The sequence below is a fragment of the Hypanus sabinus genome, chromosome 10 (assembly GCF_030144855.1).
Source record: "Hypanus sabinus isolate sHypSab1 chromosome 10, sHypSab1.hap1, whole genome shotgun sequence".
Taxonomy (NCBI): Eukaryota; Metazoa; Chordata; class Chondrichthyes; order Myliobatiformes; family Dasyatidae; genus Hypanus; species Hypanus sabinus.
In genome coordinates, this window is record NC_082715.1 from 79,828,149 (window position 1) to 79,843,482 (window position 15,334).

Consider the following 15,334-nt stretch of genomic DNA (forward strand, 5'->3'; position numbering starts at 1 on the left):
TTCCTCCCATGTTGAATTGTCACATGGGTGTAATTGGGTGGTGCAGGATCACTGGGTCAAAAGACCAACCAAATTGAAAGTAAAAAAATGTTAGTGGTCACATTATAACATTGTGACTTACTGTTTCAATCTCTCCTTTAATAACAATGTAACATGAAGTAACTACAGTTGAACTGCACTCAATTCCAGAGACTCCTGGATTCCCCCAGCAAGAACCATTGCTACCCCTCCTGTATTCAGCTGGCAATGGAGGGAATCACTCACTTCTCAGCTTTGCTGGGCTCTCTCTCCCTTCTGTACTCACTGATGTTTAGAAAGGTGGGGGTGGGGGGAGAGGATCTCATTGAACCCGACTGAATATTGCAAGGCCTGGACAGAGTGGTTGTAGAGAGTAAGTCTAGGACCAGAGGGCACAGCTTCAGAATACAAGGATGTCTCGTTAGAACAGAGATGAGGAGGAATTTCTTCAGGCAGAGAGTGGTGAATCTGGTGAACTTATTGCCATAAATAGCTTTGGATGCCAGGTCATTGAGTAAATATTTAAAGTGGATGTTGATAGACCCCTGCTTATTCAGGGTGTCAAAGGTTACGTGGAGAAGGCAGGAAAATGGAGCTGAGAGGGATGATAAACCAGGCATGATCGAAGGGCAGAGTTCACTCGATGGGCTGACTGGCCTAATTCTGCTCACATGACTTGAGGTCTTCACTGCCCCTCACTCACTCCCTCTCCACTCCATCTTCTATCTTCTGCTTCCCTCCCTTGGCACCTCGCCCTCCTTTACTGTCTGCTCTTTAGTTTAAGGTAAAGATGGTGCCTCCAACACAGGGGCACTTCCTCAGTGCTTCACCCAAATATCATACGAGTGTGTTACAGTCAAATCCCCAACATCATAGACTCAGAGACAGCCACTGACCCATTTTCCCTGCATTCCCATCAATCCCCCTCCCCTGTCACTCACACAGTGGGGTGCACTTACTGCAGCCAATTAGCCCGTGGTCCTGCACGCCTTTGGGGTATGGAACACCAGAGCACCCGCTTTATGTCACATGCTGAAGTTCAATAAATTCTGTCACTGTTTGAGTTAAACTTTATTTAAAATTTACAAGTAAGTTCTGAGATTAAAAATAATTACCAAGGTAAGTTATGATCACCATCAGTATTGAGACCAGTAGAGCCACATAAGCTTTGAGACGCCCCAAATAACAAGTAAAGTGGAGTGAACTGACCAGCAGAGTGAGATTGTTCAGGGAGAGTCTTGGCCATTAACCTTCTGTGAGAAAAATGAGGGCCACAGCCCAGGGATGGGACCAAAGACAGGGAATGTGTCTCCTACTAATATGCCACAACATCCTTCCTGGCTCTAGTCCTCATTGGGTCACGTTTACAGGCCATAATACACACAAACTGGTGCCCTTTTCCACAGTGAATACACCACACAAAGACAGGCCATTCAGCCCAACTTAGTCATGCATGTCCTGCACACACAACGCCCTCTCACCCTACATCAGTTACTCCTCATGCTCGGTCACCACTATCACTCATTCTAATCACTCCTGAACCCCCCACACTGGCACGGTTCTTCCCAATGCCTTCCTGCTCTGCCAGCATCTTTTTGGTAAGATAGTCCTTGGACCCATTCTCACCACCGGAGTTCACCTCTTTATCGACCTCAGTGCTGCCAACAGCACCGACGCTAGCTCCTTCTCCTCAGTAAAGGTCAAGAAACCTGTGGCCAGTGGTGGGACAGAGGGTGTTTTTCAGATGGGCTGCAGTCCCCACTGCCCACTGAAGGTGGTCAGACCTTTGCAGCAGCCACAGGAACATCCACCATGGAGGCTGAAGGAAGAGAGTGGACACGCCCCCCCCCCCAAGTCACCCTTACCCCATACTGTTAGTGCTCCCCTTGCCACTATGGGCTACAGTGAAAATGGTGTGACAGGTGGAGAGCATGGCATAGAGTGAAGTCCAAATCTGGCAAAGTCTTGTTATTATGGTTGAAGATAAAACATGGGCCATAAAGATAAAATTAATAAATCTAACCAATCTAAGGTTCTTGGCCGGAACCGTTGAATTCATTTCCATAGATGCTTCCTGACCTGCTGAGTTCCTCCAGCATTTTGTGTGTGTTACTCTGGATTTCCATCAGCTGCAGAATCTCTTGTGTTTGTGGTTGCAAGTCTAGGCAATCCATTGCTTTCAGAACCTACATCAGTCTTCCTCAGCCCTATCCAAAAGGGGAGACTCTCAGCCTAGCTGCCTCTTGCTTTCAGTCCCGCTTCCTTCTCTGCTCTCTGTCCTGATAGTGTGGGGGCCACAAGCAAGCAAACCAGCCTCCCCAGGGGAAGGAAGAGCTGAGGATACTGGAGGGGTGCTGGGCATTGAGTGGTGAGGTTGGGCAGTTTCAGGGGTAGGGTCCCACTCCCACAATCAGTCATACTCATGGGTCAAGGGAAATGAAGCATGATCTGTGGAGACCCCTCCCAATCACTGACACCCCCCCCCCACTCTGTCCTGGACACTTCCTCATGCATCTCCCCACCTCACAGTGTATTCTCAATTCGGTTCCTTGTGCAGGACTGGGCTCCTCCCAGCCCCATTCAATGGTCCTTCGTCAAAAAGCAAAACAACTGCAGATGCTGGAAGTATGAAATAAAACCAGAACATACCAGAAACACTCAGCAGATCAGGCAGTATCTGTGGAGGGAGGAACAGAATTAAGTGTTTCAGGGTTTTCATCATGCCTGTGGGAAGTTTAATAATCGGATCTGTTTTAAGACACCGAGAAGGGGCTGGATGAAGGGAATGGCCTCCCAAAGACACTGAATGACACCAATAGTGGCAGTGCTGGCTGAGAGAGACAGCACAGAAAGAGCTCACCAAGTCCATAACCACCACCAACTCCCCACTTACACTGATCTTACATTAAATGCTTTGTTAGTTTCACCAAATTCTCACCAGCTCCACCCCAGATTCTACCCTTTCCTGGGGCGACTTACAGGGTTATTTAACCCACCGATCTGCACATCTTTGGGATGTGGGAGGAAACTGGAGCACCTAATGGAACCCAACGCTGTGGCAGGGCGAACATGCGAACTCCATCCCGACAGCTGGGATTGGAGCCAGGTCTCCAGAGCAGGGAGTCATCAGTTCCAACGCTGCGCCACCGTGGCACCCTGGGAGAGGCTCGGTCAGTATGGCTGATCAGTCTGACAAACAGTACTCACTGTGGGAAATGTACCAGCAGTGAGGAGCAACCTCTGATTTCCAGTTTCAGCTGGAACGACTGCCGCTCCCCTGGGTAAGTCTGCTCCCCTCTCCCACGGGAGTTCCTTTCCCTTTTACTTGTCTGCATTCAATGGTTTCTTGTTTATAGCGCGTTGTTGACTAGTATTACCTTTCAGGGCCAATTTCTTACCCCAGCAAATGTCTCCAACTACGAAATTCCTGGTGAATTCCTCCCTTCCCATGTTAGATTCACTCAAGATGCCCGGTGTCTCATGGCCCTGCAGTTGTCAATTCCTGGCAGTGACCATTTTATAACACTGGTGACCAGGGTTCAATTCCCACTGCTGTACGTTCTCCCTGTGATTGCGTGGGTTTCCTCCCACATTCCAAAGATGTACTGGTTGGGGATAGTAAGTTGTAGGCATGCTACGTTGGTACTAGAGGCACGGCAAGACCTTGTAGGCTGTCCCTGGACTGTGTTAGTCATTGGCACAAATGATATATTTCACTACATGGTTTGATTTAAAAAGCTAATCTCTATCTTTACTGACACACGTCATTACCACCTTCTCCCAGCCAGCACCACCACTGCCACTGTCGTTGAGTTTCTCTAGGTGACCACCCTTCATTGCCATTCTATTTGTCCTCTCCACCCCTGCCTCTTCTCTGTGATGTAAAACACATTTGATTTATAACTATTCCCCAAGTCCCATTTATGTTGTTGCACTGAAACGTTAACTCTGGCTCTCCACAGATGTCGTCTGGCTTGCTGAGTGCCTCCAGCATTTACTGTTTTTATTTCAGGTTTCCATCCTCTGCAGGTTTTTGCTTTTTTAGATAAAGGACCACTTAAGGCAGCTTGGAGGAGCTGCGTCCTGACCATAAATCAGTTGAGAAAGTACCGCAGAATTGGGAAGAGGCAGAACAGGGAGGTATCTAGAGCAAAGAGGATCCAGTTACTGGGAAGGATCGAAAGGGCTCCAGAATAGCAAGGCCTACAACGGAGGGCTAAATCTTGCTGGATATACTGCAGCCACCTTTTCCAAATCCTTCTCTGAGGACTGACACCTTGTTGTGGTGGGGAGGCTTCTGAGTTTCTGAGTTCCCAAAAGTGATGCTATCTGGAGTTTAGCCATCTGGGGCTTAGCTCCATGACAGAAAGGCCTCAGGGAGGTTCCAGACAAAGATCAATCCAACCAAGACTTCAGCGCCCGCACAGGATGATGACAAGTCACAATGGCAGTGATGGTGGAGGAAGACTACAGCAGTGGAGCGTCCTCAGTGGTCTTGTACTCTATGCTGCTGAGCCCGGACCCCGATCTGACACAGGCCGTGGTGGCTGCCCATGCATGACCCTACCTAGTAAGGAATCCACCAAAACATCCTGGTTATGTGGACCCCGGATTGGCTACCTGAGGATCCACTAATAGACGAACCCTTAGGAGAACATCATACTTAACTGGAGTGATCGCTGTTCTACTACCTATTCCAAAGGGATGTGGTGGCTTCCAATCACTCAAACTGCTGTACCTACCCCCGACCTAGAGAAACCCAGTGAGTAACAGGTGCCAGTGGAAGGATCCTGTCCCCACACAGGGGCCATGGACAGAGCTCCCTTTGGCTAGGACCACCTCAGCACTGCACTGGGGAGTCCCACACAGACCGACTCACTTTGCTGGGAAATTTCTGCTTGAGGAGTGCAGGAATAGTTACGTCCTTTTTTTAAAATTAAACGTTTCTTTAATGCTTTCTAAGTATTTCAATATTTTAATGAAATGTGATTATTTTAAATGTAGTGTTTTTTAAAACCGATTTCCTCAATTTTAATAGTGTCCGAACATTAAAGGTTTAAAATTTTAAAACTCATCTTGTGAACAAGCAAATGTTCACATCAACCTATTAATTCAGACCTGTCCCCTTGGTCATTCTCCCATTTAATAACCAATCTGATTCCAAAGTCCCACTGACCCTTGAGCCCTTTCATTCCCCCTTCTATCCCTTTGTTTATCAAGAATTGGTCTAGTTCAGCCTTCAAAAATACTCGAAGACCCTGCTTTCACCATCCTTCAAGGAAGACCCTCTGTTAGAAAAGACTGTCCCAATCCTATTTCAGTGGCTCCTTCGTTCTAGATTCACTCCTCCTCCCACCTAACAGATGGGAATGTCCTCCCCACAATCACAAGAGATTCTGAAGATGCTAGAAATCCAGAGTAACACCCAAAATGCTGGAGGAACTCCACGGGTCAGGCAGCACCTATAGAGAGGAATAAACAGCCACAGTTTTGGACTGAGAACCTTCATCAGGACTGCTCTGATGAGTTCTGATGATGAGTCTCGGCACAAAATGTTGACTGTTTATTCCTTTCCCAGATGCTGTTTGACCTGCTGAGTTCCTCCAGCATTTTGTGTGTCCTCTCCATATCTAATCTTTCAGAAGGCATGCTGGAGACATGTTTTCCAACCATCACCAGCTGACGCTACAGAGTCATAGAGAACTACAGTACAGAAACAGGCCCTTCAGGCCATCTAATTCATGCCAGCCTGGACCTCTGACTAATTCAATTGACCTACACCCAGATCATATCCTTCCCATCCATATACCTATCCAAACTTCTCCTAAATGTTAAAATCAAACCTGCACCCACCACTTCCACTGGCAGCTCGTTCCACTCTCTCACCACCCTCGAGTCAAGTTTTGCCTTAAATATTTCACCTTTCACTCAAACTTATGGCCTCCAGTTCTATTCTCACCCAACCCGAGGGGAAAAGCCTGCTTCCATTTACCCTGTTGATGGTCCTCACAACCTCATACACCTCTAACCAAATCTCTCCTCATTCTCCTAAGCTCCAGGGAATAAAGTCCTAACCTATTCAATGTTTCCCTGTAACTCAGTCCCTTATGTCCTGGCAACATCCTCTCAAACCTTATTGGTATCTTTTGCTATGGTAGGTGACAAGAACTGTATATAATGCTCCAAATTCAGCCTCACCAACTTCCTAGAAAACTTCAGTATAACATCCCAACTCCTGCACTCAATTCCCTGGTTTGTGAGGGGCTTTATTTGGCCTGTTGATTCTACACCAGCAATCCCTTCATTTATTTCCCTGTAACCCATTTTCTGTCACATTTCCACCCATTCCCCCCGCACCCCACCAACACTTGGGAAAACTTACCCCAAGCACTTCAGCTACAACATCGCAACGTGGGAGGGAAGTGGAGGAATCCCTCCTGGTCCACTCAGGATCAAACCTGGGCCTTGAGGGCTGAGAGCTGGAAGGTGTGCCGGCTGGGGAGCAGTTGGTGAAGGGGTGGATGAGAGGCCGAGGATGTTGGATGAGGGTATGGGAGAGCAGCGGAAGGTGTTGGGCAATGGGGTGAGGGCATTAAGGGGTGGGTGAGTGCATGAGGTGGGGAGTGATGGGGTGAGGGTTCTGGGTGAGGTGGGGGAGTGAGGGATCTTCAAGGAGGTGGGAGTGAGGAGGTGAGGGATCTGCATGGAGGTGGGAGTGAGGGGAAGCACAATCCAGTGAAGTACGTGCATTGAAGTGGTGGGAATGTGGCTGAGGAGATGGATGAGCTAGTGAGGAGGTGAGGGGATGAAATGTTTGCTGATATGCGTTCAGTGGCCACTTTATTAGGTACTCCTGTACACCAGCTCATTAATACAAATATCATGGTCGAGGTTAAGTTGTTGTTCAGACCAAACATCTGATGAGGGAAGGAATGTGATCTAAGTGACTTTGATCATGGAATGATTGTTGGTGCCAGATGGGGTGGTTTGAGTATCTCAAACTACTGGTCTTCTGAAATCTAACGCACAACAATCTCTAGAATTCACAGAGAATGGTGCGAAAAACAAAATCAAACATCCAGTATGTGCCAGTTCTATGGGTGAAAACACCTTGTTAATAAGAGAGACCATAGGAGAATGGCTGGACTGGTTCAAACTGACAGGAAGGCAACAGTAACTCAAGTAGCTCCATGTAACAACAGTGGTGGCAGAAGAGCGACTCTTGAGTGCACGAGGATGGTCCAGAGCAGCAGAAGATCAAAGACTCATCTCCTGTACCTAATAAAGTGATTACTAAGTATATAAACCTTTATGTTGCTTCAAAAACTAACTGACTATTGCAATGACAGGAACCTCCAATTAAACAGATCCTTGGAATCAAACATTGATTAACACTGCTTAGTCCAGGTATGAAACAATTAATATAAAAAAGTACCAGAAGTGAACTTTTAAAAAGTGCATGACAAGATTCCTCTGTTGGAAGGATGGCGATTATTTAAGTTCCACATTCTGAGATGGCTATCCTGCAGGGCTCTTACTTCTTATATCCCTCAAATGGTTTGTGCATGGGAGGAGTCCATCCCCCGCCTCACCTCAGCCGCCTCTGGTCGTTCAGCTGCAGTCTCCGTCAGCATTTTTCGGATTAAGATGCTCTAGTGGGTACAGAGGCAGTGAATTAATATTCACTCTTAATGATGGTTTGACAAAATTCATGCATCTGGATAATAGCAGAATGAGTTGGAGTTACCTCACTGGTATACTGTTCAGCAAAACAGTCGGGAAACGTACCCTTGCGAATCTTTTTCCAATTCTAAATAAAACAAAATAAACTAATTAAAAATTCTCTCCTATTTCTCTCTCCTCAGCCTAAGGCCATCTCAATTCCAGACACCTGCACAGCCATAACACAAGAGATTGTGCAGATGCTGGAGATCTTGAGCAATGCACACACGATGTTGTAAGGGTCTCATCAACCGTTTATTCACCCACAGAGCAGCCTGACTGTGTATTGCCAGCACATCCGTTCATGGCTCTCAGGTAGCGATGTGGAGAAGGAGACACATGAATGCCACTCAGATGCTACAGATAGTGTAGCAGTCCACAGGTTTTTGTGGCAAGATATGGAAGTAGACTGCCTGGCCTTTCTTCTGCACAGATACTGCTGCTGCCCAAGATGGGGCCTGGCTAGATTCAAGTCAGGGCCACCCACCTCAAAGTCCAGTGCTGATGCCACTACACCACTGAGGAAAAAGCTGTCAAGTCAGACAGCTCCATCATAGGCACCAGCCTCGCCAGCACTGAGGACATCTTCAAAGGCAGTGCCTCAAAAGAGTCAACATTCATCATTAAGGACCCCATCACCCAGGATATCATCAAGGAGGAGGTACAGGAGCCTGAAGACACACACTCAATGTTTCAGGTACAACTTCTTCTCCTCTGTCCTCAGATTTCTGAATGGACAATGAATCCATGAACACGACCCCATTATTTTCTTTCCTCCACTTCTGCAATACTCATTTAATTATTTAATATATATTTATTGTATTCTATAGATTTTTATTATTTTGCATTGCAATGTACTACTGCCACAAAACAACAAATTTCATGACACAAGCCAGTGATAATAAACCTGATTCTGATTCTGAGGCAGTGGTGGCTTTACTTGTCACCTAGACTGATCAGGACACAAGTTATTCCATCAAGGCCATACACAGGGAAACAGAATGCAGACAACGGTGATGTAGTTACAGAGAAATGGAGGAAACATTAAAACAGCGAGGAAGTGGCAGGCAAGGAGGTAGGTTCAGGAGTTCATCTTTTTGCACACGAGGGCTCGGTTCAAGTTCTGAGAACTTGAGCCAGGTACTCTCAGGGTTTTGTAACTTCTGCCCAGTGGGGGTGGGAGAGTATAACTGGGGCAGGAGGGGTCCTTGATTATGCTAACTGCTCTCCCAATGGACTTGCAAGTGTAGACACAAGAGATTTTACAGATGCTGGAAATCCCAGACACACAGACAAGATGCTGGTGGAACTTGGGTATATTTAAAGCAGAGGATGATAGGCTCTTGATTAGTCAGGGCATCACAGGTTACAGGGAGAAGTAGGAGACTAGGGTTGAGAGAGATACTACACCAGCCATGGTGGAATGGCAGAGTCCACTCAATGGGCCAAACGGCCTAATTCTGCTTCTATGTCTTATGGTCTAACTGAGCTGGTCAGGCAGCATCTAAGAAAAGGAATAAAGAGTTGACATTTTGCGACCCTACATCAGGGAATAGTAGGGAGGGTCCATGGAGGGGTGAGGGGTTGCTGGTTTGTGTGATGGACTGGGCTGCAACCCCTCCCCCCCACCCCACCATTACCTTGGCTGACAAGCTCCTGGAGCTCCCTCAACAGGGAAATCTGGCAGGGTATGGGGTCAGTGGTATCATTTAGTACCAAGGCCCCAGCATGCCATACACATAACCATGCTAATTGTGCCAGATGGCAGCCATAAGACCCTAAGATCTCAGTGGTTGGGAAAGTGTCGAATCTATTATTAAGGATGAGGTTTCAAGGTACTTGGACTTTAATGATAAAATAAGTCAAAGTCAGCATGGTTTCTGTAAAGGGAAATCCTGCCTGACAAATCTGTTAGAATTCTTCGAGGAAGTAACAAGCAGGGTGGACAAAGGTGAGGCAGTGGATGTCATTTACTTGGATTTTCAGAAGGCATTTGATAAGGTGCCACACGAGGCTGCTTAACAAAATAAAATCCTATGGCATTACAGGAAAGATACTGGCATGGATAGCAGAATGGCTGACAGGCAGGAGGCAGCGAGTGGGAAGAAAAGGAGCCTTTTCTGATTGGCTGCCAGTGACTGGTGTTCCTCTGGGGTCAGTACTGAGGCAGCTACTTTTCACATTGTTTGTCAAAGATTAGATAATGGAATTGTTGGATTTATGGCAAAGTTTGTGGATGATACAAAGATAGGAGGAGAGGTAGGTAGTGCTGAGGAAGCAATGGGATTGCAGCAGGACTTAGACAAATTGGAAGAATGGGCAAAAATGTGGCAGATGGAATACAGTGTTGGGAAATGTATGATAATGAATTTTAGCAAAAGAAACAACAGTGCCAACTATTATCTAAATGGGGAGAAAGTTCAAACATCACATGCGCAGAGGGACTTGGGAGTCCTCGTGCAAAACTCCCAAAAGGTTAATCTACAGGTTGAGGCTGTAGTAACGAAGGCAAAAGCAATGTTGGCATTAATTTCAAGGGGAATAGAATATAAAAACAAGGAGATAATGCTGAGGCTTTATAAGACACTAGTCAGACTGTGTTTACAGTACTGTCAACAGTTTTGGACCCCATATCTCAGAAAGGATATGTTGTCATTGGAGAGAGTCCAGAGGAGGTTCACGAGGATGAGTCCAGGAATGAAGGGGTTAACATATGAGGAGCGTTTGGCAACTTGAGATTATACTCACTGGAATTTAGAAGAATGTGGGGGGATCTCGTCATCTCTGTTCTAAAGGGACGTCTTTGTATTCGGAGTCTGTGCCCTCTGGTCCTAGACTCCCCCACTATTGGAAACATCCTCTCCACATCCACTCTAGCTGTGCTTTTCAATATTCAATACATTTCAATGATATTCCGACCCCCCTCCCCATTCTTCTAAATTCCAGCAAGCACAGGCTCAGAGCCTTCAAACACTCCTCATATGTTAACCCTTTCATTCTTGGGGTAATTCTTGACCACAGCCTAGCCATGTTGTGCTTCTGGTGAGTAAGACCCTCCAACCCCTACACCTTCACATCCTCTCCCCTTCATCACCTGAAGTACTTCTACACATTCCCCCAGGACACGTGAAGGAGGGGTATGTTTGACCTCCCCGCACTTCTGCTCTATCTCGTTCCCAATGTACACCATCCATTTCCCTCACCCATCCTATACCTCTCCAATCCCTCTGCCTCTTCCATCTTCTTTGTATACCCTCATCTATCAACTCCAAGTCTCTCCACTCCCTTCCTCATTCTCCCCCTCCTGTTCCCTCTCCCTTCTCCAACTCCCTCCACTTTCTACCCCCCCACCATTCCTACCCTTCCCCTAAACCCTCGTCCATTACTGCATCCCACATCCTCTAATCTTTCCCTGCCAATCCCCTTTACTTCCCCCCTTTAGCCTTCCCTACCATTCCTCTCTCCCACACCCCTTCAACCCTTTCCCTGACACCCCAACACACCTCTTCCCTCCCCCTCCAATAACCCTAGCATCTTGAGTACAAGCTAAGTATAGATAGAGTCGTTTTCCCGGATGGAAATGGCTAATACTAAGGGCCATAATTATAAGGTGACTGGAGGACAGCATAGAGAGAATGCCAGAGATAGTTCTTTACACAGAAAGTGATGGCTGTGTGGAATGTGCTGCACATTAGAGACATTTAAGAAACTCTTAGATAGGAAAATAACTGACAGATAAATTGGGGACTGTGTAGGAGGGAAGGGCTAGATTAATCTCGTGGGCTGAAGGGCCAGTACTGGGCAGTAATGCTCTATGTTGTACGTTCCTCTCCCACTCTGATCTTCCCTTGCCCCTCCATCTTCTCTCCTGGCATTTCTAACCCTCCGTGTGCCTCACACCCTCCCTCTCTCCCCGAGATTGGGCCCTGGTCCCAGGACTTTCCTCTGGCCACACGTACCTGGTGTTTTTCTGATTCAGAGCCCTGATACATCCAGAGGAGCTCAAAGAAGATCAGTCCCAAGGCAAAGATGTCAACCTTGTGGTTGTAGTCGTCTCCTCTGAGCTAGAGGGAGGGAGAGAGAAGACAAGAGGGATGAGAAATGGAGCGATCCCACGCTGGAATTCCCCACTTTGAGGCCGTACAGTCAGAGACCACTTTATTAGGTACACCTGTCCACCTCTTTGTTCTGATCAGCTGATCATGTGGCAGCAACTCAATACATAAAAGCACGCCGACAGGGTCAAGGGGCTCAGTTATTGTTCAGACCAAACATCAGAATGTGGAAGAGATGTGATCCAAGTGACTTTCACATGGAATGACTGAAGGTGACAAACATACACTCAGACGCCACTTTATTAGGTACAGGAGGTTCCGAATCACACGGCCGCTGTCTGTACGTATTCACCGTTCATGATCGCACTCTCTCCTGGAGCACATATATTAATTTTTATCAGCTTTGATGAATCCTACAACTCGGTTTCTAGTTCAGGCAGCTTCCTCGTATGAAGGCAAAAAGTGGTTAAACGCACAACTAAGTTGTTTAAGAAAGGAAAACAGCTTTTTGTTGGAGGAAGCTGGATTTTTGCCGTGTCCCAGAGGATCTGTGGGAAGAAGCGGCCAGAGTTAGAAGAAGGGAGGAGGGGAAGGAATTTTTTTATAACCAGAAGGAGAAATCGATATTCATGCCATCAAGTTGGAGCCTACTCAGACGAAATATAAGGTGTTGCTCTTCCACCCTGAGGGTGGGCCTCATCATGGCACAAGAAAGGCCATGGATTAACGAGCTGGAATGGGAATCAGAATTAAAGTATATACAACATGATAGAGAGTTAAAGGACCATATTCTGTAACAACTACAGTTGGCTGAATTCCATGCTCAAAGAAGCTGTTAGTGTGATGCTCTTACAGCTCAGAGTGTTACAGAGTTAGGAGTTCATTTTGTAACGAGTCTCTGTGTTTCCTCCCCATAGGTTTTCTCCAGGTGCTCCACTTTCCTCCCACAGTCCAAAAATGTGCCAGGTAGGTTAATTGGTCATTGTAAATTGTCCATAATTAGGGTCCAGTTAATCACATTTCTTTGGGGCTTACTGGAGCAGCATGGCTCGCAAAACCAGATGGGCTTACTCCATGCTGTACCACTTAATAAATAAAATAAAAACAAAAACTTGTATACGCTCCCCAGAAAAAGTATGATCACAAACTATGTTCTTCAGAAGGACAAATGATCATTTAATGTTTTGTCTCTGCTTTCTGCCTTATACCCACACAAGTAAAATGCAAGAATAAGTGGAAAGCAATAAGCCTGTTCAGATATTTTACAAAATTGTAAAGATGTAAAATAGTTACATATTTAACCTAAAATAACTACATGTTAAAGGGATTGTGGGAATTGGGAATTCTTTGAATTGAAGGGACCATTGGAACCGGGGCCACGGTGAGTTTAAGTGATCTCAGGAATTGGGTTCCTGTTGGAATTTTGAGCAGTTGGATAATGGACTAGTGGAGCTCTACTGGGAATCAGAAATAACTGAAGTGACAACTTAACTTCCCCTTTGCCCCAGAGGCAGGATACCCCCACTGGGTGTGACTGTCACACTACAGTGGAGGAAATGGCACAGTAAGTGATATCGCTGCTTGTCAATCCCCGCATTTGGGGATCCCAGAGAGATTCACACATCTTCCAGCAACAACCCTGAAACTGTGGGGTGTCTTACAGCAGCACAGTAGCGCGGTAGTTTTACAGGGCCAGAGATAAGAAGATTGGGGTTCAATTCCCATAAGCAGTTTGATGTTCTCCCCGTGACCACATGGGCTTCCGCTGGTTGTTCCGTTTCAAAGAGATAAGGATTTGGGTCAGTGAGTTCTAAGCATGCTACGTTGGTGGCGGAAGCGTGGCAATACCTGGGAGGGTGGCAGGCTAGCGTAGCCATTAGCATAACGCTATACAATTCCCTCCACAGTCTGTAATGAGTTTGTACGTTCTCATTGTGACTGTGTGAGTTTCCACCAGGTGCTCTGGTTTCCTCCCACATCCCAAAGATGTACGGGTTAGCAGGTTAATTGGTCACATGGGTGCCATTGGGCTCATTGGGCCGGGAGGGTCTGTTACTGTGCTGTATTTCTACATAACTAAAATAAGGATGGTGCTCCTGCCTGGAACATCAAGCCCTGTTCTAGACAGCAGGCTCTGGAGAAGGTCAAGAAATATCTGGCTCTGTGGAGAGATGGCCTGGACTGTTCTCCCTTACACTACACAGAACAACGGGCTTAGGAAGGCTTTAAGAGACCACCGACTGAGTAATCAGTTGCCAAGGTCACTCCAAGGCCTCAGCTGTGATTGTATCGAGATTCCCTTTGGATGGAAAGAACAGGAAGAGGTATAGACTCGAGCAGGCAGAGGTTTCAGTGCTTCAGTGGTACCGAGAGTGTTTCTGTCTCCCCACCTGTTCTGGGCTCATGTAGTAAGTTGTTCCAACGTGCTTGGTGTGTGAACTCTGATCGTTCACCTTAACGAGGCCAAAGTCACCAATTTTTGCTTCCAGCTTCTCTCCTTCGATAAGGAAGATGTTTGCCGGCTGTTTTTTTTAAATCAAGACAGTTATTTTGTTAGTGGTATTGGTTCATTATAGATTTGTTCATACAGATCAAATCAAAGTTCAAAGTAAATTTATTATCAAAGTACGTGTACGTTGCCATATATTACCAAGATTCATTTTCCTGGAGGCAATCACAATAGAACAGAGGAATACAATAGAATCAATAAAAAACTACAAAGGGAGATAAACAACAAGTGTGCAAAAGATGACAAACTGTGTAAATACAAACAAATTTAATAATAATAAATAATGCTGAAAACTTCAGTTGTAGAATCCTTGAAAGTTGTAGGTTGTGGAATCAGTTCAGAGCTGAGGTGAGTGAAATTTCAGGGGCCTGATGGTTGAACTGTTCCCAAAGATGGTGGTGTGGGATCTGGGCTGTATCCATCACACATTATTACACAGTGCATCAAGGTAGAACAAGGTCAAACAATAACAATAGCAGGACAGTACCCTGACTAGTTGCAGCATGGCCTGGTATGGAAGCAAGTACCCACATGCAGAGAGCTGACAAGAAGTGATGGGTACAGCCTTGTCCCTCACAGGCAAAGTCCTGCCCCCCCCCCCCCCCCCAATGGGCACATTTGCAAGCAGCACTGCCACAAGAAAGCAGCGTCCCTTATCAAGGAACCCACCATCCTGGCCGTGATCTCTTCCCAATGCTGCCATTGGGGAGGAGCTACAAGAGCCTTGGGTCCAACAGCACCAGGTTCAGGAACAGTCATTAATCTTCAGCCATCAGGCTCCTGAACCAGCGTGGATAACTTGACTCACCTCAACTCTGAACTGATTCCACAACCTACAGACCCACTCTCCAACTCATCTTTTCAGTATTTTATTTAATTATTTATTCATTATTGTTATCATCAGGTGTTTGCATAGTTGATTTTCTTTCACAAACATTGGTTGTTTTTCAGTATTTGTGTGTAGTTTTTTCATTGCTTCTATAGTGTTTCTTTGTTGTACTGTGAATGCCTACAAGCAAATGAAGTTCAG

At 46.3% G+C, this 15,334-nt stretch overlaps 1 protein-coding gene across 4 annotated transcripts in view; it reads right to left on the minus strand.

Moving 5' to 3' along the window:
• Positions 1-317: 317 nt before the first annotated feature.
• LOC132400804 (interferon-induced, double-stranded RNA-activated protein kinase-like) overlaps positions 318-15,334 on the minus strand; it is a 79,308-nt gene continuing 64,291 nt past the window's right edge. For all 4 annotated transcript variants that reach the window (XM_059982189.1, XM_059982190.1, XM_059982191.1 and 1 more), the window contains 4 exons: positions 14,186-14,317; positions 11,700-11,804; positions 7,766-7,828; positions 318-7,670 (listed from right to left, as the gene is read on the minus strand). In XM_059982189.1, the coding sequence (XP_059838172.1) occupies positions 7,569-7,670; positions 7,766-7,828; positions 11,700-11,804; positions 14,186-14,317 (402 nt within the window). In that variant the 3' untranslated portion in view covers positions 318-7,568. The remainder of the gene's footprint in view (positions 7,671-7,765; positions 7,829-11,699; positions 11,805-14,185; positions 14,318-15,334) is intronic.